Source organism: Notothenia coriiceps, unplaced genomic scaffold (genome assembly GCF_000735185.1).
Source record: "Notothenia coriiceps isolate Sejong01 unplaced genomic scaffold, NC01 NC01_scaffold00023274, whole genome shotgun sequence".
NCBI lineage: Eukaryota > Metazoa > Chordata > Actinopteri > Perciformes > Nototheniidae > Notothenia > Notothenia coriiceps.
The window spans coordinates 110,019-132,834 of record NW_011355975.1 but is presented as its reverse complement, the minus strand read 5'-3'; the positions used below and the strand labels follow the sequence as shown (position 1 = coordinate 132,834).

General features: G+C 40.0%; 1 protein-coding gene across 1 annotated transcript in view; it reads left to right on the top strand.

The window, feature by feature from the left end:
• arhgef10 (Rho guanine nucleotide exchange factor (GEF) 10) overlaps window positions 1–19,560 on the top strand; it is a 30,552-nt gene extending 10,992 nt beyond the window's left edge. The window contains exons 4-21 of the mRNA XM_010781463.1: window positions 997–1,329; window positions 2,618–2,654; window positions 3,093–3,172; window positions 3,514–3,570; window positions 4,797–4,984; window positions 5,835–5,951; window positions 6,601–6,712; window positions 6,843–6,955; window positions 7,063–7,140; window positions 7,222–7,401; window positions 7,709–7,825; window positions 8,211–8,303; window positions 9,650–9,820; window positions 10,635–10,780; window positions 11,382–11,566; window positions 17,546–17,661; window positions 19,285–19,431; window positions 19,534–19,560. Of these exons, the coding sequence (XP_010779765.1) occupies window positions 997–1,329; window positions 2,618–2,654; window positions 3,093–3,172; window positions 3,514–3,570; window positions 4,797–4,984; window positions 5,835–5,951; window positions 6,601–6,712; window positions 6,843–6,955; window positions 7,063–7,140; window positions 7,222–7,401; window positions 7,709–7,825; window positions 8,211–8,303; window positions 9,650–9,820; window positions 10,635–10,780; window positions 11,382–11,566; window positions 17,546–17,661; window positions 19,285–19,431; window positions 19,534–19,560 (2,297 nt within the window). The remainder of the gene's footprint in view (window positions 1–996; window positions 1,330–2,617; window positions 2,655–3,092; window positions 3,173–3,513; window positions 3,571–4,796; window positions 4,985–5,834; window positions 5,952–6,600; window positions 6,713–6,842; window positions 6,956–7,062; window positions 7,141–7,221; window positions 7,402–7,708; window positions 7,826–8,210; window positions 8,304–9,649; window positions 9,821–10,634; window positions 10,781–11,381; window positions 11,567–17,545; window positions 17,662–19,284; window positions 19,432–19,533) is intronic.
• The last annotated feature ends 3,256 nt before the right edge of the window (window positions 19,561–22,816 follow it).

Genomic DNA, 22,816 nt, shown 5'->3' with positions numbered 1-22,816 from the left:
TTATTGTTGGCTCCAGCGGAGGGAGAGTATTAGCCCTTTCTCTAATACAGCTGTGTATGGAAATGAGATGACTGCAAAGTAAAACTCTGATATTTTCCAGCCGCAATCAAAAATTCCACACATTCCCCCCTTCATGTTTGTGTACACTATCTGGCTGATACCTAGCTCCTTCAGCTCAGGTTCAAGTGGTGCATTCTGTCTCTCTCTTGACACCTTGTATCTCTGGCTGCCTGCTGCTGGAGGTTGTCTGGCTTTTATCACTGAAGCAATGACAGCAGCAGCAGGCAGGGCCAGGCTCTACTCTCTCTCATGGGATGTCAACACTGCAATTATTGTTCAGCTTTTATCCTTGTAAAGCATGCATAATTGAACATGCACATACACATTCATTCCTTTGCATTTCTATCAACATGAAATCCTCCATTGGTTATTAATAACATATCCCTGGATTCTCTGGCCTCTCAAATTGACCGCTCATCGTCATCTCTTATTCCAACCTAACTGTTTACCTTAACCAGAGCTGCTTAAAAAAGGCCCATTTTGGATATGTGTGAATGCCAATGACTGTAAGCTTTGAAAAAATGTGTTGTAGTTGTTCGGTTAAGTTGTATAGGTATTGAAATTACCAAAATTCACTCGAAAATCAGCAGAAGTATTGTATGTGAGTAGATTAAATGACAGCAATACATATATGGAAATAATAAATACAAAACATAATACAATGCTAATACACTATATCCTCCTTTTTTTGAAGAGGATAATGTTGCGTTGGTAGTACTTTATAGCTGTTTACTTCAGAAGTTCAGAAAAATAATGACAGTAAAAATAATCAATAATGAAAATAATTTGGTTTTCTAGAGGTTCTTATAGAAAATTACTCTTTTTACATCTAAACGTTACATTACTGTTTTGCAATTTCTTTAAATATCAATGTGTCCGACATGGCATTTTCTAGAAATCTAATGTATCTTGTGATGTATCTCCTGTCTTCACCAGGCAGCGAAGGCCCGGACGCGTCCCTCGATGACGCTCACCCTCCAGAGGGCGTCCCCGGGTCCTCCTCTAAGGGCAAAGTCAACCCCTACTCTGTTATTGACATCAACCCTTTCCAACTGCAGCAGCTTGAGCCGCAGCAGGGACCCTCCTCTCCAGTGGAGCCCAAGGAGTGGGAAGGGGAAGTCCAGGATATCCTCAGCACCCCCGCTGGCATCACTTCAGGATACTCAGTCCCAGTGCCCTGCGGCTATGCTACGCCCTCAGGAGTCCCGCTCATCACACCGGCTTACACCACACCCGTCATCATCAGACACCTCTCCATGGACGAGGATGGTAAAGTAGAACCTGCAGCAGGGACCTTCTGAAAGTACTTAAAGGCACAGTGCACCCCAAATATTGAAATACTTGTTTTACCTTTTGGCTGTAGAGAACTTGCTTCTTTCAAATATAATGGAACTCGATGGCTTGAAGTGGTCAAGGCAAAGCAAATAAACATGTACACTACACGTACTACAAAAAGAGTTCCATCAAGGTCCATTACATTGGTGGGAAGGCAGACCTCTCCATGGCCGATATCTCTAACACTCTGTGACTCACACCACAACAATGTAGATGTAGACTGATTATTAGTATGTAAAATAGAGGAAAAATATGTAATTTCGTTTTTTTTGTGGGGAACTGTTCCTTTAATAATTATAATAATAATAGCTAATTAAGAAAGGAGGATCAGATGATGACAAATGTTTGTTTGTTTTAAACATCCACAACAACAGACAATTCTGTTGACATTAAGGCCCTGTTTATTCTTTTTAGTTTGAGTGAAATGATTCCTCTCACTGCACTAAGACCTAGATTTACAGAGCTATGACACCTAAACGCTGTCTCAGCTACTTCTGTCCTCTGCCTTTGTTTTTCCTAAAGCCTTGCCACAAGGAAGTAGGGACTACATTTAGCCCTCCCCAAAGATCTGAGTTGGCTGCGAGGATTTTTCCGGTTTCCATAAAAACTAGCAGTAGCTTCTCCAAGCCTGAGGCCTGGCATGCTGAGGAGTCTGATTACACTGTCATTATCTCACCAAGGTCACTACAGGATGAAATACTCAGTCTACTTTATTTTAGTAAAATAGTTTTTAATATCATTCTTGTTTAAAACTCTATGACCAAAGCAATCTGCGAGTCCTGGACATGATATACAAAGCAAGGACATTCTGCCAAAGTTATCACCTTTGCCATGACATGTTCTGAGAAAGTACATCGGATGTATCTTATCCTGGTGTTTAGACTTGGGTACATGTCAAAGTTAAATGTATGGAGTCACTAAATCCGGGGCAATAATGTATATTTGGAATCATCAGTGACCCCTAGTGGCATATGAACACAGTTACAACTGAGTTTCTACATCTTGGTATTGGGAGAGCATTTGGGGTTCCATGACTTATAGCAGGACACGCAGAAACATTTCAATTAAATAATGATACTTACGTTCATACTCTAATTTACATTGCAGCTTTTGTTCTTCGATTAGACAACCAAAGGTCCTAGAAACAGGGTTACATGCAAGAAAATGTAATGTGTTGTACAAGTGTTGCTTTTTGTAAAGTTTTCTGTCTTTCCTTCTTCAGTCACTGTGGTTGAGACTGGCAGCACCGCTGTTGACAGGTATGTATACAGCTGGCCTACAGCAGGGGTTTATTACATCTAAATCCTCTATCATTAGAGAGGTATGCAAAGTATGTTCCTTATGTTCAGCTGTACTCACTAACTATCAATAAATATGCATTATATCAAAATGATACGCCCAAGATAATAGTACACACAGCTTGTAGAGTTATAAGAAATGCAGCCGCTGTCAACATTTTTAAATGACAGCAGTAAACCTATATATTTAATAAGTCTTATCGTTCTTTTTTTGTGTAAGACTTACTCCTTCATTTGTATTAATCCTATTGAACTCAATGTCTATTTGCCCTTGTTGAAATGTGTTGCATTTGTATTTCATTTTTAGTATAATGCAAGAGCTACTTCTCTCTTCAAACTATACAATCGTTTGTTGAGTTGCACTTTTGTTTATTTCAATATGTTCTCAAGTGTTTTCAGTGAGGAACATCCACCTGTCAGAGAAGAGGATGCTTTGGCTAAATGGGCTTCTGATCCTGCTAACACTGCATGGATGGAAAGTGAGGAACAATTCACAACAATCGTACATCGAGCACAGATACATGCATCGTTTCCATGAATAGAACACTGCTTTCAGTTCTCTGTACTTGCTTCTCCACTCAGTGCTTGCCTTCATGGTGCTGTTAGCTTTTTTTCCCCTTCTTCTTTTGACACCATTGAATTCCCAGACTTCCTTCCCTGTTCTTTTGAGGAAGCAGACCCGTGTGTGTGTGTGTGTGTGTTTGTGTATGTGAGTGTTTGTGCTTTTCTTTTAGATCCTTTCTACATTGCATCCTGCTCGTTGTGTGAACATTTTTGTGATGTGGGAAATCATGAATTAGTGTTTTTTTGTATGCTTTAGATCCAGATGAGGTGATTTACGATGACGTGCCCAGAGAGAACTCTGACTCCAACACAGGTTTGTGAAATTCTTTAAAAAACATTTCACAAATGCAGTATTTTACTTCCTGTCTGTAGGTTTAAGTCTGTCAGCATTATTTACTTTCACTTGCAATTGTATTGAATATACATATTTGAGATATTAATTGAAGTTGCAATCCAATCAACTCACCAGTCAATACATTGATTAAATTAGCTTTTTACTACTACAGGAACCCATTATGGTATAATACAATGTTGTACATTGGGAAAAGGCTATTGCTCTGAAAATGACCACGTACATTTATCACACCTTTAACCTGCTATCAGCATTATAAGCTTTACAAAAACAGTACCGTAATTTTCGGACTATAAGGCGCACCTGAATATAAACCGCAGCAGCTAAATTGAATGATGTGTACATATATAAGCCGCACTGGACTATAAGCCGCAGGTGTTTTAATGTTTAATTACCATATGTAAGGGTTCGTGCACAGAGGGGATTGTCGGGAAAGAGATGGCTGTTTGAGGAAGCTCCCATTTATTAACATTTCAACAAACAAGTTGCATATTTGCATAACGTATTCAAGTGTTACCATTTAGTGCAATAGTAGCTACAGAACATGTACTGTGCTGTGTAAACTGTACTGTATCACATAGCGTTTCAGACACACAAACTTTTCAACTTTCAAACTTAAACGGTGCGCTCCCAGCGCACGTACCGGCAGTGATCTACAGCAGTGGTTTTCAACCAGTGGTACGGGGACAAACTGTCTCGCTCTCGTAATGTCTGTCTGTCTTGCTCTCGTTCTGTCTCTCGTACCACTCTCGGTTCCACTTTTACTTTTGCGCGCTACCTGTCTCACTCTTTTCCGGCCTCCAGCTTTTCCTGCTGGAACCCGCCGCTTAAAGTTGGGGGTCCGCGGACCGGCCATAGAGCCCATAGAGTTAAAGGTGGTGGACTGTAACCTGTAACATCCATAGATTTAGGAGGTCCCCTAGTGGCCGTTAGCTGTAACAATCCATAGATTAGCCTCACCGTTATATAAACCGCAGCGTCGAAAAATGGGAAAAAAGGCGCGGCTTATAGTCCGAAAATTACGGTAATCATTTGAAGGCTATTGTATTTGAGTGCATGACATTTAATTGTGTTATTCTACATACATCATAACACTTATGCTACTGAGCTGAGATGGAAACAGATCAATGGTTCTCTAGGCTGTGTCCTTTAGTATTTTGGGTTGAATGTTCCTGTTCTTCATACAGATCCAGATGAGATGATCTATGATGACGTGGAGTTTGGGGACGAGGGAGGGTGCGGCAGCTCCCTGGACAACGGCTGGAGCTCCAGTGAGTTTGAAAGCTACGACGAGGCCAGCGACGGGGAAGGTCGCACTGAGAACGGCTTGCCCCACGCCTTCATGAGAGGAAAGCCCCCCCAGAAGAAAACACATGTTAGTATAACAATCACAAATCAAAAAGGGTATATTTTATTTGTAAATATTTGTAATTAGTGAGGGCTTGTCTTCTTTTTCCACCCTTTACATTATCCACTAGGATGTAGATGTGATGTGTTTGTTTACATGAAGTTGTGCTTAATTCTTTTTAGGATTAAACGGTTCATTTGTGCATTTGTTATGGAATCCACAGTTCCTTTGACCCTGAAAGAGATCAATCTGGGTTAGCTTCAGCTGGCTGTACTGTAATGTTTTGTGGAATTAATAATAATTAATTGAACTGAAATAATAACTCAAATGTGTCAACATGGTCATAAGTTAATGAGATTTAATTAAATGTTGTTTGGTGTTGATAAATATTTATTACACATGAAACAACCATTGTTGAGTTTGTCTAAATGAAGGGGGGAAGCAATTGTGTGATAATGTGGTTGTGACAACTCTCAGAAACTGGCACTTACACATTATTATATTTCAATATTATATTTACTGATCTGTGATTTTGTTGGCTAGAATTAAAACTGTCATTGGCAGATCTTTTTTGTCAACTATATCTAGCTAGCTAGTAAAGCTAGCTTTTATATAAGAGGTTTAAGAACCTGTTTCCAGCTGATATTTAATATATATATTTTCCAGTATGTTGTGAAACTATATTTTGCTATTTTTCAGTGGACGCAATATATGAAAGAAAAACAGATCCCATGAACATACCCTCTGGAAAAGTACATTTCCTGGAGGAGTATGGTCAGCAGAAACCCTCGTATATCAAAATGAAAGTGAATTTGCTGTGGAGGGTGCAAGGTCCTTCCAAAACCATAACCATAATGCCTGCTTTGCTTTTGTTTAGCTCTCTGAAGATCTGACTCGTTTGAAAGATCACTATGAGAAAAAGATGAAAGATCTAATGGCAAATACAGTGGGAACGGTAGAGCTGCAGCAGTTAAAACAGAAACACGAGCAGAAGGTAAACTACCTGAGGCTCTCCTCGCCCGCCTCCGCTAGACAAAGTAGTCCCAACCCATAACTCCCAGTCTAGCTAACCCCTGTGGGCGTCTCTCAGTGACTCTGTACCTTCAGCCTGCTCTCACCTGAATGACTAGTGGTGGTGGTAATGGTGAATGGTTTGCATACAGATCATGTGCTTCCCTGTCAGAGGCAATTATCTTGTTAGATATTTATGGTGGTTGTTGTAAAGCTCAGTATATATTTGAATGTAACAGTTGTTGAAAGTACACTTAGAAAACAGATATTGAGATGTATGATTGTTATTCAAAGTAGCTGAAAACTGTTGTAACAGTATCTCTTACAATGTAGAACAAGAACATGAATGATGTATTCGGACACTTTGTTACTTTTAGATGTCCCATTTACTGTATCATCCTCAACTTCACTTTCCTGTTAACATGTATTAAACCATCTGCCTTTTATCTTCATCCCTACTTTAACACTACTCCCTTCATGTGTAGCTCATTTCAGTTCAATAGCTTTGTTTAGACCATACGTTTAGACACAGTAACTTAAACTTAACCTTGGTTTGAAATGATTCATTGTGGAGTACACTACTTTGTGTTACTTTAGCCATATAGATAACAGTGTATTTTGTCTCATCAAAGATGCAAAAGCTGGTGAAGGCAGCTAAAGAAGGGACCAAAGATGGACTGGAGAAAACCAAAGCTGCAGTGAAGAAGGGACGCTCTTTCATCAAAACCAAGTCATTCTGTCATGGTATATAATGGTCCTTCTTAAACAGAAAACTCTTCTTCTCTCGTTGTGTTAAATCAGTGTACATTTCACTATAGCATTTGCAATAATATATTTTAGGTCCTTTACTTGCTCTGTTTTCCTAATCTCTCAGAGAGGAAGTCGACCTGTTTTGAGGAGGAAGAGTCTGAACTCTTCATCGAGGTGGACTGCTTCAATGTTGAGCCAGTGCTGAGTCCAGCCCCCGAGGGTCTGTCACAGCAACAGGTAACGAAAATGCCTTTCATCTTTCATCGCAATTTGTGTAACTCTTTTCTGTGTGAATTTGCTTTTAAATAAAAACAATGCCATGGTTTGGTATTTTCTCTTTACAGCTGGTGAGAAGATGTATACTGGAATCTATATTGGAGAGTGAGAAGAACTATCTTGAAGCACTGAAAAGGATACTAGAGGTATGCATGTGTGGCTGCAGTGATGTCAAATCTACTTTGATATGTTTTTGTTTTTACATTTCATCTTGTCTGCTTTTTCAGCAATACGAGAAGCCCCTGTCAGAACTTGAGCCGAGGCTGCTGAGCGACAGGAAACTGAAGATGACCTTTTATCGTGTGCGTGAGATCCTGCAGTCCCACTTCCTGTTCCAAATTGCCCTGGCGAGCCGAGTGGCGGAGTGGGACAGCCTGGAAATGATTGGGGATGTCTTTGTTGCATCGGTAAGCCGGGGCTGTTATTCTTCAACATTTTATCCAAGATGTTCACCAATATGTTAAACATAATCGCTTGACTTCCTTGTTTTTGTACGGGAATTGAACCCTGGCATGACATCCGAGGGGCAGTTTGACCTAATGTGAAGTCTGCTCTGTGCCCTCATCACCTCACTACTGTCATGCCAAATTAAACAACAGAACTTGTACAAAAGAAACCTATTTTAAGAATATTTGCTGATATCATTTGTCTTTCAAAACTGGTACAGTATCAGTAGGTTCCTGCAATTTGTTGAAACGTTTTGTTTCTCAACAGTTCTCAAAGTCCATGGTGCTGGATGCCTACTGTGAGTTTGTGAACAACTTCAGCACTGCAATGGCAGTGGTTAGGAAGACGTGTGCCGCCAAACCTGGCTTCCTGGAATTCCTCAAGGTTTGAGAAAAACGCATTCATGTGTCAAATTGAAAACTTGAACAACATTGCAGTGTGGAAACGGTGCCATAAATATTGTTACATATCATTGTATTTGCAGAGACATCTTTTTAAATAATTGTATTGTCCATTTTACCAGAAAAGCTTTGCAGACACCGTTAAAACCATTCATAAACTGAAAATCCTGCAGCCGATAACATTGAATGCAGGACATATCGAATTGTTTCCTCATTTAAATACGTCTCAAATAAATCCACTCCTATGTACATGAATTAGCCTGGTAAATAGATATCTGTACCTTGCTAGCGTGCATATTAGCCTTATTCATCCTTCTAATCTTTAGACCGGTTCCTCACCACACATTCTAACCCATCTCCCCCTACAGCATCGCCAGGAGACCAGCAGTGACCGGATGACTTTGTACGGCCTGATGATGAAACCCATCCAGAGATTCCCACAGTTCATTCTGCTCCTTCAGGTATGATGAATTCTTATTCTATAGAGGAACTTAACCTTCTGTCAACATGTATACATTTTCTCTCATGGTCTAATAGTGTCGAAACATATTATAAAACATGAACAGCTGTCTTCCAAACTCCAAAAACTAGAGGGCTAAAACTCATGTATAGTTAAATCTAGTATTCATTCTGGAAATGCTTCATAGACAATTTATTGAAATGTCATCAATGACTCTCACTAGATGTCTGTTTCGCAACCTGAAAGCACTGCAATAGAAAACATATACAAACATCCTGTGGGTCCACAAAATCAGTTTCCTATTCATTGTCTACATCACAACTGTGAGACTTACTTCTGTGGTGTGTGGCTTTGAGAGAGAAGCTCATGTTCACAAATATTGACTGAACTTCCCCCTAGGCCATGGAAATAATATCGGCATACGTAATTAAGGCGGTGTCCTACTTTCAAGCTCCAAGCTGCAGTATACAGAAGGCAGTGTAGTATATTATTTGACAGCAGAGGGAGCTCCATACACGTTAATCAAAGCCCTTGAGAGGAGGTGAGGGAAATGCTCTTAGTGGAAATCTTCAAATCGTTTTTTATCCTGCCCTGGATTATTAGATTGTCTCTTCCAGAAAACATAAGAAAATGTAGGACACTCGGTTGCTTTCTTTAAGGAGGAACATGTTTTACAGCCGTTTTTAGACCACACAGGTTCTTAGGTCATGTCATGTGTGCTATATAGATATGTTATGGATGTGTGGGAGAGGGTATGCTTTCAATGTTGTTGGACAAGATTATTTAGATTAAGGACTTGTAAAGTAGGGTTTCTTTTCATGAAGGAAACCGTTACAAAGCACTTTGAGATGTGTGCCTTGTGTATAAGATGAGATAAGATGAACCTTTATTAATCCCTGTGGGGAAATTCAGGAGTTTAAGCAGCAACAAAGTGAGATGGAAAAACAGGACAGTACAGATTCACACAAGATTAACTCAGTTAAAGAAACAATAAAAATGATATACAGGTAAGTAACTGTTCAAATAAGAGATGTATTAAATGAACATATATACATGCAGTATTTGATTCCGGATTGTTAAATATATTTACATGTATGTGTGCCGTCAAAGTTACTGTGCAAACAACTGGGCAAGGCAAGTGTATTTATATAGCACCTTTCACCACAAGGCAATTCAAAGTGCTTTACAAAAATAATAAACATTAAGAGCATTAAGAAATAGTGCAGTGGAAACACATTATAAACACTAAAAAGCAAAGACGATAAAACATGAATAACACAGGTACATGAATACAAGTTAGGATGCAGTGTGAGACTGCAGCATGACTCCTCTGTGCTTCCTCATCAGGACATGTTGAAGAACACCCCAGTGGGCCACGCTGACCGGCTGCCCCTGCAGATGGCCCTGACTGAACTGGAGACGCTGGCAGAGAAACTCAACGAGAAGAAGAGGGAGGCCGACCAGCGCTGCGAGATCCGTCACATCGCAAAGGCCATGAACGAGCGCTACCTCAACAAGGTTTCTGTCACGGTTCGCTCTGACGTCCATTCGTATGCAGTTTTCAATGTACAGTATCATGCTGTAGCTCTGCGTTCTTGGTTCCTGAGTGGTTAGAGTTGATGATTCACTCATTGCTCAGTGTGCACACTTTTGGCGGAGCTTTGATTATTTTAGCATATGTGTGGCATTTCTCTCCGTCCCAGTGTGGGCGGCCATCAGGCAATTGAGCTTCACATTTTCTCAAGTGTTCTTTTGCCTGAATAGCGTATTTTTAGCGCATGACTTCACACACAATACCAGCTTCCCCAAAGGTGTAATTATTTGTCTCTCTGCAGCTACCCACTCTGTTATTTAGTGTGGGAGCATGTGTTTACAGGACAATCTACATTGGGCAGAGGAGTTTTGTTCCTCATGGCCTTTGATTGCTGAGAGCCACTGTTGATAGCTGCCACATACTGTAGGCTGGTATGCAAAGTGTATATGAGAGAAACATGGGAGAAGGCAGAGTGTGATAACATGAGACGAAGGTTCCTGACCAGACTGATTTGTGAGTGTTACAATACCCAGAGATAACAAGAGAAAACCATCCTGATGCAATTTATATTTGTTGTGTGAACCAATAACATGAGATGGGAGTACTCTGAGTCTCTTTATCGTTTACATGACCTTACTGAACTTGGTGTTGTTAGCTAGGTACTGAAACAAAAGAGAAAGATCAAAACTGATAACGTGACGTCACCAAGTTTGCAAAATGTATGAATAATCATGGTAACATTTGCTGTCCCTTGTATAGAGGATATTTTCTTAAACTATATTTATCATTATCCTTTAGCTTCTGAGTAACGGCAGCCGCTACCTGATCCGCTCAGACGACATGGTGGAGACGGTCTACAATGAGCGTGGTGAAATCATCAAAACGAAGGAGCGACGCCTCTTCCTGCTCAATGATGTCCTCATGTGTGCCACGCCCAATATCCGGTAAGAGTGACCACTAAACCAGACCTGTTCTTACTGTCTACCTTAATGTGCACCTTCTGCTGCTCTCCGGTCGCATTGTCCTATAATCTTTTAACCATTTTACAGAATTAGAAACGGATAGTTTATTTTCACTTCGCCTTTTGTTAGGGACTATTTAATGTAACGGGGTTTTTCTGACCATCAAATCGTACTTAAAATCCACTGAAATGAAATAAAACTCAAGTATAGAGAAATATGGTAAGTAAATAAGTGTAACCTTAGGTTGGCTTTTCCCCTCATTGGGTCGGACCCAAAATACCTTGTTATTTAGCAAAGAGTTAGGGGATTCCAATTTCTGTGCTTTTCTGCTTCTGTCCTGTAATTGTAACATGTTGTTCAGCACAAGCTACCTCTGAGTGAAATATATTTCATCTTACCTTTTGTTGGCCTTCTCTACCTCACTGATGCTATTCTTCTCCTCTTCACCATCTTTTCTTGCACTCATATTTTCCCCTCACACATTTTCAGAAGAGACATTTTTTGTCCACAAACAAGATGTTAAGAACAATATGAACCAGAGCCACTTTGTCTCATGACCTCCATCTCTTTGGGCTCTGTCCAGATGCCAGGATGGCAGCGGGAGCAGCAGTGGCAATGCCCCCCCCGACCAGAAGTTCCTCCTCAAGTGGAGCGTGCCTTTGAGCTTCGTGGACGTGCTAGAGTTTGGATCCAGCGAGGACATGGCCGATAATACCCGCTACACAACACCTCATTCTGGGGAGAAGGTGGTCATCAACGCCAAGCCAAGTATGACCCAACATTCTTTTAAATCAGCTATACTGTCTTTCTGTGGTGCTGTTTCTCTGTTAGGAAAAGTGACAGATAAGTTGAGTGAGTTTAATTAGGTGAGGTGTTAACTGTGTCAAGTAGACCATGGGGATTTTACTCTGGGATATGAGCCTACTGGCTGGTTAATTGCTTGTGTTTCATGACTAGTTGATACATTTATCTATGGTAATTTAGAGCTGCAACAGCTGACCAGCTAATCCATTGAGTCGATCAACATGAAAAATAATTGCTTACTATTTTGATTGATATGTTGATATTCATTTGAAAAGCAAAAATGGCAGAAAATGCTGTTTTTAAAGCTCTCGAATATGGAGATTTCGTGATGTTGAATAGAAAATCTTTGAATTTTGGAATGGCAAACAAGATATTTCAGGGCATCACATTGGACTTTCAGAAACTGGAGGGAATATTTTGTAGACCAACCAATTTATCCATGAATCTAAAACTAATATAATAAAAGTAAGTGTTAGTTGCAGCCCAGGGGCCGTATTCACAAAGCATTTTATCTTACCGCTAGGAGTGCTCCTAACTCGCGCTAAAACATTTTATGTAGGAGTTTTTTCTTAAAAGTTATTCACAAAGCCGCTGAGACCTACTCATACTAAGGATAAATCACTAAGAGTGAACTAAGAGTGACGCGCCGTTGCTATGGATTACGTCGATTCTCGTGCATGAGTTTAGAAGCGGTCAGTACGGTGATTGGTTGTTCAGAGCAGGCGGTCTCGGTGAAACTCATCCGCAACATCCCACAAACGAGCCCACTAAATCACCGAAAAACAAGGAAATAGCCTAGGCTAGAAATGTATTCCTATCAAATAGTTATGGACAGTGCAGTTAGCAGAATACACGCATGATGACAAGTTTGTGCAGACCACGATAATGACGTTGTATATGCACGTTAAAGAGAGAGAGCAAACAATAAAAATACGTAAATTGCATTAAATCAAGGAGGCAATTAAAAGCACCCTGCAAACTATTATCCAATGAGCATATTTCCAGCACTTAAACACTTTCAATAACAGCCCATACCGCCGTTCAAGTCCCCCTATCATGATGAATGAAAACAATCTGCGTGTTGATGGAATGTACTTTCTTTCTATTGACGAACACGTCCTCATCTTTTGATGGCGCAATTATTTTTATGTGCGTCCCATCAATAGCACCGACCACACCGGGCATACCTGCAATTGCCATGAAGTTGGCTTTGATCCTGTGTAGTTGTTGATTGTCCAAAGGAAACCGGATAAACTGTTGGATGATATGTGGTCTAGAGAGCGCGTTGATGGTTTGGTTTATGGCACGGCTGACTGATGGTTGCGATATTCCTAAATCGTCGGCATTGCAAAGGTGCATTTTCCCTGTTGCTAAATATCGTAGTGCTGCCAAACATTTTATTTCCGGACTAATCGGGTTATTCCTGTTAGTCGGGGATGTTATTGCATCCCGCACTAATTCCACAACAAGTTTGATACCCTCACGATTTAGCCTATATCTCTTGATCAATTCACAGTCTTCCATTGTCTCCAAAACATTTCGTCTCGCAGCCATTTTCAGATTCTTTGTGAATAGGTCTTACTGAGTTAGGAGTCCTCTCGAGGACTTTTAAGCTCTCCTAAACTTAGGTGCTACTTTTAGGCCTAAAATACTTTGTGAATTGCTCTTAGTGAATAAAATTAGGAGTCCTAAATGTAAGACTGACACGCCCATTATGTTTAGGAGTTTCTCCTAAATTCGCCAGTTAGGAGCTACTTTTAGCCCTAAGATCCTTTGTGAATACGGCCCCAGGACTCTATATAACCTGGATTTAAGACATTTTCTCTGGGTGTTTAAGTAAAGCTCTATCAGGGCTATAATTATCAATATTACTTGCAAAAACTGTAGTAATTTCACTACATGATTCGAATACAGAGTTAGTTGTTTCTAACCAGACATTCACAGCCATTTTTAGAAATTGTGTCAGACCCGCACTCCATCCAGTCCAGCCTGAATGTGAATTATTTCCTTCTGGGATCCTCTGGTCTGCTGGCTGCTGACTGCAATGATTTCAGTCTTTCCACTGTGTTTCCACTGTGTTTCCCCGTCACCAACAGCTGCTCAGCCACTTTAAAAAGCCAAGATCTGACTTCAATGAGACATATCCAAAGTATATATTTTAGTGGTCACAGCATTGCAGTTGTTATGCTAAGGATGTAGATTTATTTTGGGGTGTATGTGCTTGTGCCGAGGTAATGTTAGCAGTTCGCACTGCTGGGCTGGATGAGTGCTTTGGTGCTGTGTTATATCTGTCAAAGGTGGTATGCGTTCAAGCTGAGGTCAAAGGATCACTCCGTCTGTTGCCAATGCTAGTGGGCTGGAATGACTACCACGGAGAAACTCACTGCACTCTCTCTCACCATCACTCCCCTCCCTCTGCATTACAGTTACATCATGTTCAGTTTCTTGCAGCCAGTCAGATTTATCTTTTAAAAAAAACACTGTGATATTTCTTAGGTGTTTTGGCATACTGTCCACCTGCTATGTTGAATTTCCACACTTTCTCACTTTTCCGCAGCCCTAAAAAAGTTTCTCTCCTCATTTATCTGCCTTTTATTCCCTTAATTTCCACTTAAGCTACAATTGATGCACTCTCTATTGCACCCATCTCCTGCCAGGCCACCTGTCTCCCTCTGATACCTCCCTGAGCTCTATACAGATGGCACAGACAGATCTGAATAACATCTGCTCTGACTATAGGGGCTTAGGGCTGCAGAGGGCATCTTAACCCGATGTGATGATACAAGTGCATTCACACTGTCCTTATAGGTCTGAAGAAGGCCATATGGGTCATTAGATAAGGTGTTGTGGAAGTTGAATTTGATCTGAATTGATTTGGCCATAGTTCTATAAAAAGTTTCTTTGAGCAGAGTTGTTAAATATACTTGACAGAATAGCTTGCTGACCTTTATTCAGTCCCCTTACTCTGATTTTCCCCAACCAACTTTAGCCCTGTGTGTGTCTCTGGGAATATGAGTGTGCATACGAATGTGTGCAATGTCCAGGAACTTTTGACAAGTGGAAACAATTGTTTTTCTGAGTCAACCGTGTGATGCCAAAAGCAGCTTGTTGACCAGTCTGCTAGAAGACAATGAGAAGCCTCTCCAGCTCATGACGTCATCCCTCTGGTGTCTCTCTGCTTATTTAACTCTTCTCTACTCTGTATAGCAATCAGACCACCGTGCTGTAAGGTAGTCTAATTCTCCTGCTGCTTTCAGTCAGTATGTCATTTGTAGATAAATTGTTTGTTTTTAGGAAGTGTGTAATCGCTGGGATGACTGCCGTGTTTCCTCTGATACTGCTGGGTCGGTTTTGAAAGAAAAAAACTAGGGGCATTTGGCACTATCACAAAGAGCCATTCAGGAAGTTAAACGAGATGCACAGTGCCTGTTTGTCTGTGGGAATGGTCAATTTGGTAGCGTCCTATTATTTAAAGACATAATATAAGCAAAATGTGGTATAAGGGGGATAAAAGTGCACTGCAAGGCTAGTGCACGCCCCCATCATACACCGGTCACAGGGTATGGAAATAACCGTAGAATGCAGAACTTAGACTCTGTTTGATTGTTAGAACTGTTTGATGTAAACTCAAATCATGCACAGGAATATTGGAAAATATGTAGTTAAATCATGTTTCTTTTATTCAACAATGCCTATATTAACTAGTCCTAAGATAGCACTCTGTCATATGATACTGGCTATGAATGGACTGATGTAGTTGCACTTGCTCCAAGCATGACACACCATAGAGCAAACATGACAGGTTTATTCAACGTTTCTGCCCTGACCTGAATTCCACCCCCTGACTGAGACGGATGAGCCAAGCAAATTCCATACAGCTCCACTGGAGAAGGCAAATGGAAAAAAACAAACAAACATGCTGGGAGAAGTGCACTCCAACAATAAACGTTTCATTTGATCTTAAGTAAATAATCATGAACTAAAGATGAATGGTGTCTTTGACATGATCCACGATTACAAAAAGGTCATTGACCATAAAAACATCAATCAAATGCAAAACCCATTCATACTGCAGGGCTGCTGGGTTATGTGTGAGCTCATGCATATGTGCTGACACAAAATAAGTTCTGTCTCTGTGAGCAGCCACTTGTGTACAAACTCAGACGGAGACATTTCTAAGTATTTCTCCCGGAGACCACCTACAAACACGGATTTTGGATAAACAGGCATAGTGTGCCCAGTCAGCGAGATCCTCGGTAGAGCACTGGACTAGGTTGCCATGGAGTCGGAGCACCAGGCAGACTGTGACTATTGTAGAAGAAGAGGAGGAGGAGGGAAGGAGGGAATAGCAGAAGAGTAGAATGGTAGAAGCAAACAAAGTCATTTTGGTGCCAAATACTCTGATGAGGTTTAACTGTTTGTTCACCGATTTGTCACCGGAGGTTTAACTGTTTGTTCACACGCTCTTCGCTTTTCTGCTTTAATTGGAAAAAGCCCGGTGCATGTTTATTGAGACATTTGATCGATTTACCTCTATCGTTTCGCATTGACCATTTATTTCCAACTGACAGGTTTTCCCCCTGTGCTCTGAACAAGAAAGTCTTCATGATCATCTTTATGAGAGAAAGAAGTTGATAGAGGAAAAGCAGTGTTTTCATTTTGATACAAATCATCAAAACAAAGGATTATTGGGATATTTCTCAAGTGCTGAGAGGCAAATACCTAAGGTTGCAAATGGGCGGAACATTTTTCAAGGAAAGTTAAGTTAATGGTGGAGATACACATAAATAAAGAATATTAGGTCTAACTAATGGCATGTTTTGGTTTAAAGATTGCCCATTTATTTGAATTGTAACCTTGCACTGCATTCAGCAGAGCACTCCCCTATCATTTAATGGCATCCCATTACAAAGGAATTTAGAACAAGTAAAACTCTGCATGGAACGTGCACCCTCCCATTTCATGACCTGTAAGGCCCACACCACTGCCAACACTGCTGCAATTTCTGAGCCTTAAGAGATGTGAAAAGAATATATTTGATATTGCTTTTGCTTTTAAAGTTAACCAGCAGGTAGCAGACTTAAGCAGTAAAAGTACACCTTTTATAACTTTTATGTAAACCCTTCTGCTAGTTCTTGTTAGCTAGCTGTTACCATGTGGGTTGTAGTGTAATTGAGCATGCTAATGAAACAGTTTTAGTTCACTTATTTCCACTTAGTATTAAACATTCATTTTCTAAAATAGTAGCTCACTTCAAACCCTAAGTTTGCACAAAACTACATTGTAGGCTCAAATGTGCAAAGTATCTTTCCACATTAGTTAATTACTAGCTAGCTTACTCACCACATGGCAAACATTATTAGATTGTTTGAGTAAAACATTGAATTGTCTACTAATGATAACTTAGTAAAAGGTGTGTTTCTTTCTGCATGTGACATGGTTTATACTACTTTAGCAGATAACCCCTATATTTGTCTTTTAAGCCACTGAATTTCCATCAATGTCCCATTCATTTCCATGGTACGTTTCCCCTTGAATATTCCTGGACTTGTTGGACTAGACTAGATGTTGCAATTCCCCAAACAAAATGGAATATTTGTGCTGCCTCTGAAAGCTCACACTCCAGAGCACTCGGTGAGAATCACTGCCAAGTTTGCAGAGCTGTCACCGCTCCCTGTGAGTGATTGTCCTTTATGGATTTTCTCTTTTTCTCCAATTTGAAAGGCTTCTCCGACAACACTGGCCTCACCCTTTGCTGCCTGTTTATCTAACTTTCTATTCAGGTGACATCAGCTTTTGAGGTCTCAGCTTAATTTCCCTGCTACCTGGCAGCTTTGTAGGCTTTTATTATTTCTAGCTCAAATTAGAACACCCTTCTTGATTGTTGTCACTGCTATGTATGAGTGAAACATTTGTTTATGTTTTTGTGTGTGTTCTCCATAGATAAGCTGTACATGGGCCCCGGTCAGCTGTACCAAGATCTGCAGAACCTGATCCATGACCTCAGTCTGGTGAACCAGATCTCCACCATGATCAGCAGCCTCAAAGGAAACTACCAGGTACTGTATGACTGTATTGAACACAAGCTGTGAGTTGAAGTCAAATCAGTTCAACTCAACACAGCTCTATGATAATAATAACATCAACTGTATTTATATAGCACTCTTAAAAACAAAATGAGTGCTTTATGTATTAGCAAAAACATTTCAGTACTGATATGACATATTATCAGACATTACAAAAGTTGAAATGGAAGAAAATACCCAAAAGTAACAGAAGTAACCTTTTTACCTACCTCCTTTGGTCCAGGAAATTTAACAAATAAACAAGCCTTGGACCCTGGTTTGGACATTCAGGTGTTAAAAAATATGAAATATATGCAATAACATTGCATATAACATAATTGGTTAAATAATATTTCCAAAAAATATATATTCTTTATTGTGCGTTGGAGTTTTATTTAAGTGCAAATCAAAATGAAATGTCATCACATTTCATTATCAGTTTATTATATCTGAAAGGGAATACATATTAAAAGGTCAACAGAAATAAAAAACCTTATCACACATACATTTAGCTTTGTTGTGACTACTTGTTTTTGGTCATATTTCAAACGAATATGAGTTGAATAGTTATATTGTGTCTATTAATATTATTGGAAGTTTGCCAAGAGTTGACATAGACCGATGTTCCCCCAGTGAACTTCAGGATCATGTTTCCTCAGATGTGCATAAGGGCTGGGCTCTTATGAAGGCATGTAATGTTTAAACTGAGGAATGTGCCGGCGTGGGCAATTCGTCTCGGGAACACTGCGAGTCTCTTATGACTTAATTTGCAACATTCAAGCCTGTCATATCATGTGGCCACACACACAAAGATAACACACACACACACACACACACACATTTTCTGTGCTGTTGGGATAGTGTTTTAGTTTGCACAGCGCAGCATGAGTGTGTGTGAGATGTGTTTGTGCTGCAGTGGTCGGCCTGTCAGAGGCAGAGTGGGAGGCAGAGAAACAGAGAGGCTCTCAGAGACGTGTGTCCCAGAGATGGAGGGAGGGAGAGATTGATGGGGGAAAAAAGAAGCAGGACTGAGCTGTACACTGCCAAGCATGTGTCACTACATGTCCTAACGTAAAGGATGCTAACAGACAACTGTTAACATGTTTAATAAAGTGCCTTTCATACAGTTAGGAACCATGGATTGAAAGATCAAGACACATTTGTGATGGCACTGTAAAGGAAAACGTCACCCACACAATGACCATTTGTCGACCTATTACTCAGCCATTGTTCTTTTTTCAAGCCTTTCCTTCCTGTATGAGTAATTGGAGTATTCTTTTAAGGCAACATCTGCTTCCAGCATAACTGATCCCTCTACAGTTTAGCCTTAGTGTAGCCTACACTGATTTGCAAGAGAACAAGCACAATATCATTTACACACAGAAGGCCACACCTGTCATCTTCACAAGTACAGTATGTGTGTAATGTATTGCATTTCATTGCTGTGACATGTTTTTTTTATGTTAGTATCCCCAATGTAAATAACTGTAATGTTATCCTAATCCTATTCCCATTGTTGTTCCAACAATAAGCCTTCCTTTCTCTCCCACTCACTTCCCATTAATTACCCTCTTTCTCCTTCTCATTCCCTCATCTCTGTTTTCCTCCTGTGTACAGAATGTAAACCCCACAGTGGCCCATGATTGGGTGTCAGGTCTCCAGAGGCTGATACTGAAGAAGGAGGAGGAGATCAGAGCAGCTGACCGTTGTAGGATCCAACTCCAGCTGCCCGGAAAACATGACAAGTTCGTTTTCTACACACACGCACACATATACACAACTCTTACATTTGAACAGTCTCCAAAATCGTCTTGTTTTTCCTTGATTTGACCACAATCCCCTTTCATCCTTCTGAATGCCTTCCAGCTGCCCTGTGTGCCCATAGCTTTATGAGTATTAGAGCACATTTGAATATGTGGATAAACAAGCTTCTCCACCAGCTCTAATCTGAGTCGTTAATCTCAGGGGAGGAAATGTGCATCAGTGTTTTTAAACCAATACTTGGATACTCAGCGCTGCAGCTGGTTCTGACCATGTCACACATTTACACACACTATTATAGTCTGGAAGTGTTCCCTTATGAGTACATCCTTCATTGGCATTTTCACACACTCTTTCTTTTCTTAATTTCCGCTCTCCATCCCTCATCCCTGCTGCATTTAGCTGCTGAGATTATCCTCGGGTATGTTTGGAAACACAGCTGTGCCTCACTCATTCCTCCCCTGATCTCTCAAATCTCAAAACACACACAACACTTCTCAGCACCAGTCAGTGGCAGTAGAGATGCATATCTGACACACACACAAACACACACACACACATGATGTCCACATGAGCTGCTGATAGGAGCGATAATTGACACTGATGTGTATCACATGTGTGTCACAGTAGGTCTAGTCAATCAGTATTGAATGGACAGAATCATTTTCCCCCTTGGCTGGTATTCAACCCAGATAGAGCCCTTTCATTTGTTCATTATGGATATTTTTCTGTAACAGATACTAAGCACTGTACTGGTGTATATGTTTAGATATTCAGAAATTAACATTACATTACATGTCACTTGTTAGATGCCATGACCACCTAAAGACATATTTAAGCAAAGAAGGCCCTTTGGTTGCTAAAGAGTAGACACATATTGCACTAAATTCATCATTTAGTATCATTTTGTTAAAGCATCTGTCATGTTTGGTTTAAAAACAATGTCTGGTTAATGAAAGTACCGTAATTTTCGGACTATAAGGCGCTCCTGAATATAAACCGCAGCAGCTAAATTGAATGATGTGTACATATATAAGCCGCACTGGACTATAAGCCGCAGGTGTTTTAATGTTTAATTACCATATGTAAGGGTTCGTGCACAGAGGGGATTGTCGGGAAAGAGATGGCTGTTTGAGGAAGCTCCCATTTATTAACATTTCAACAAACAAGTTTTATATATTTGCGTAACGTATTCAAGTGTTACCATTTAGTCAGTGCTTAATTTGTAAATCATAAGGTGCCGGAACGCAAAGTACATATGACAGCTCAGGGATGACGAGACGCGTACAGGTCCCGGAACGTATACAGAAAAGGTGCTGAAAACAACATGAAAATGTCCACTTGCAACGCTGTGGGACTTACAAGCCTCAATTTCAAATAGTATCCATGGTATAAATGTTATGACGATAATTTATAATTTTTTAGGCTAGTACGCACAACATAGGCAAATGCCCACATCACCACAGTTGGGACTTCAGTATACAGCCAGCAATTAATTTCTCAACAGGTTTAACGTGTAAAAAAAATATTTATTAGGCCTATTCAAAGATTGGCACGGCGGCCTATTAATAGACAGTATGTTTGCTCACCATATTTAGTTGTTTAAAACACCCCACATCACGAGCATGTCCGGATTGTCCTCTATCTCTTTTTTTCTGCTTTTAATGCGTGTGTCTGTGGCAGTTCTGTGNGGAATTAATGTACTGTATGCATTCAAAAGTGCTGAATAAATGTTTTATGGACCCATAATAGTGATTATTATTTAAGTTAAGTTTTGCCATAATCATGTCTTTTTAGACATGATTATGGCAAAACTTAACTTAAATAATAATCACTATTATGGGTCCATAAAACATTTATTCAGCACTTTTGAATGCATACAGTACATTAATTCCAAGTCAAGTGCATTTTCTTTTCTCTGTAGGATAACTACAACAAAGTGCATTCAGAACAAAGCCAAGGTGCTTTAAAACTGCATAAACATCTAGGCCAGTAGGCCTACAACAAAATAGTGTAAATAAAGACTGTAACAGCCAGGCCTTCAACAACAACAAATGCACCTATAAGTTTGGTAACCTAACGTGTTGACAAGCACGGCGCGCGACCATGCTCGCGGCTGGCTCACAGCCAACATGTCTGCCGCTTGGAGATATTTAAAAATATCAGAGAGAGAGACGCGGATTGCGATTTGTAAAACGTGTTCAGCTGACATTTCTCGAGGGGGTGTAACTGCAAAGACTTTCACCACTTCGGGATTACTCCACCACTTGAAATCAAAACACCCGGATAAATATGCGGAGTATGATCAACGTAACCCTGTTCTCTGACATTCGGTGATATTTTATTTTTTCGGTGCTAAAACCCTTTCGGCCAAAAGGGCCTTTTTAACCATTTTCGGCCGATAATTTTCGGTGGCCGAATATTCGGGGCATCCCTAAAAAGAACACAATGGTGCTCTAGGAGGAGATTTAGGTGAAAAGGTGGCTGGTGTTAACTTGGTGGCTAACGGTTACACAAGCCAAAAAATCGTTATGACATGACATCATAAAGTGGACAAAATCCGATCAGCTCATTTCAGACAGGTTTTTATATAAATGGATCAGGACAAAAATAATCTCTTTACACAGAGGGGACACATGTTTATGTATAAAAGACATGAAAAAGTGGATTTTGCATAATAGGTGACCTTTAAAGAATATATTTGCCGCTTTATTTAATTTTATACGTTTGTATAAGTGCAGTATAGTGCATACATTTACCTATTATTTTAGTCATCAAGTTTTAGGACTATAAAATCCAGCCTGTAAAAACATTCAACACCTATCAATCTCCTGAAAACTTGAGTATATCCTGTAAAAATGAAAAAGTGAAAAAAATTCCCAGTCATTCAGAGGAGTTTAGTATTAATCGTAAATATAATCTCTGGTATTTGATATAATTATTTATAAATACTGAGTTATAAAGCTTCAAATCATATTGAAACTACCGCACACCCCAACGCCTCCTGTTAGTCATAAGCCTGACAGACTGATGCTGCCGATATTCTATTCATTATATCAAACTACAATTAATAAATACCAAAACCTCCAATGCATTATTCTGTCTCTTGACACTTGTGCTTTTTCCTACTTTGTGTGTCACCAACATAACATCTCTCAAAGAAAGTAATTACAAAAAAAGGTTGAATAATTTCCTTAAACTGCAGGGCAATCTTTTTTAGGTCACTGTACTCAATCAGGAATATATAGTGAATTGAATTGGGAATATGTTCAGCAGTTGAGTAATACACATTTAAATCTTTAGTTAGAATTTTTGAAAGCACAATGGTGTATGTGGCTCCAAAAGCTGCACCACATGGTACCCAATTTGGCCCGCTGGTGATTTTTTT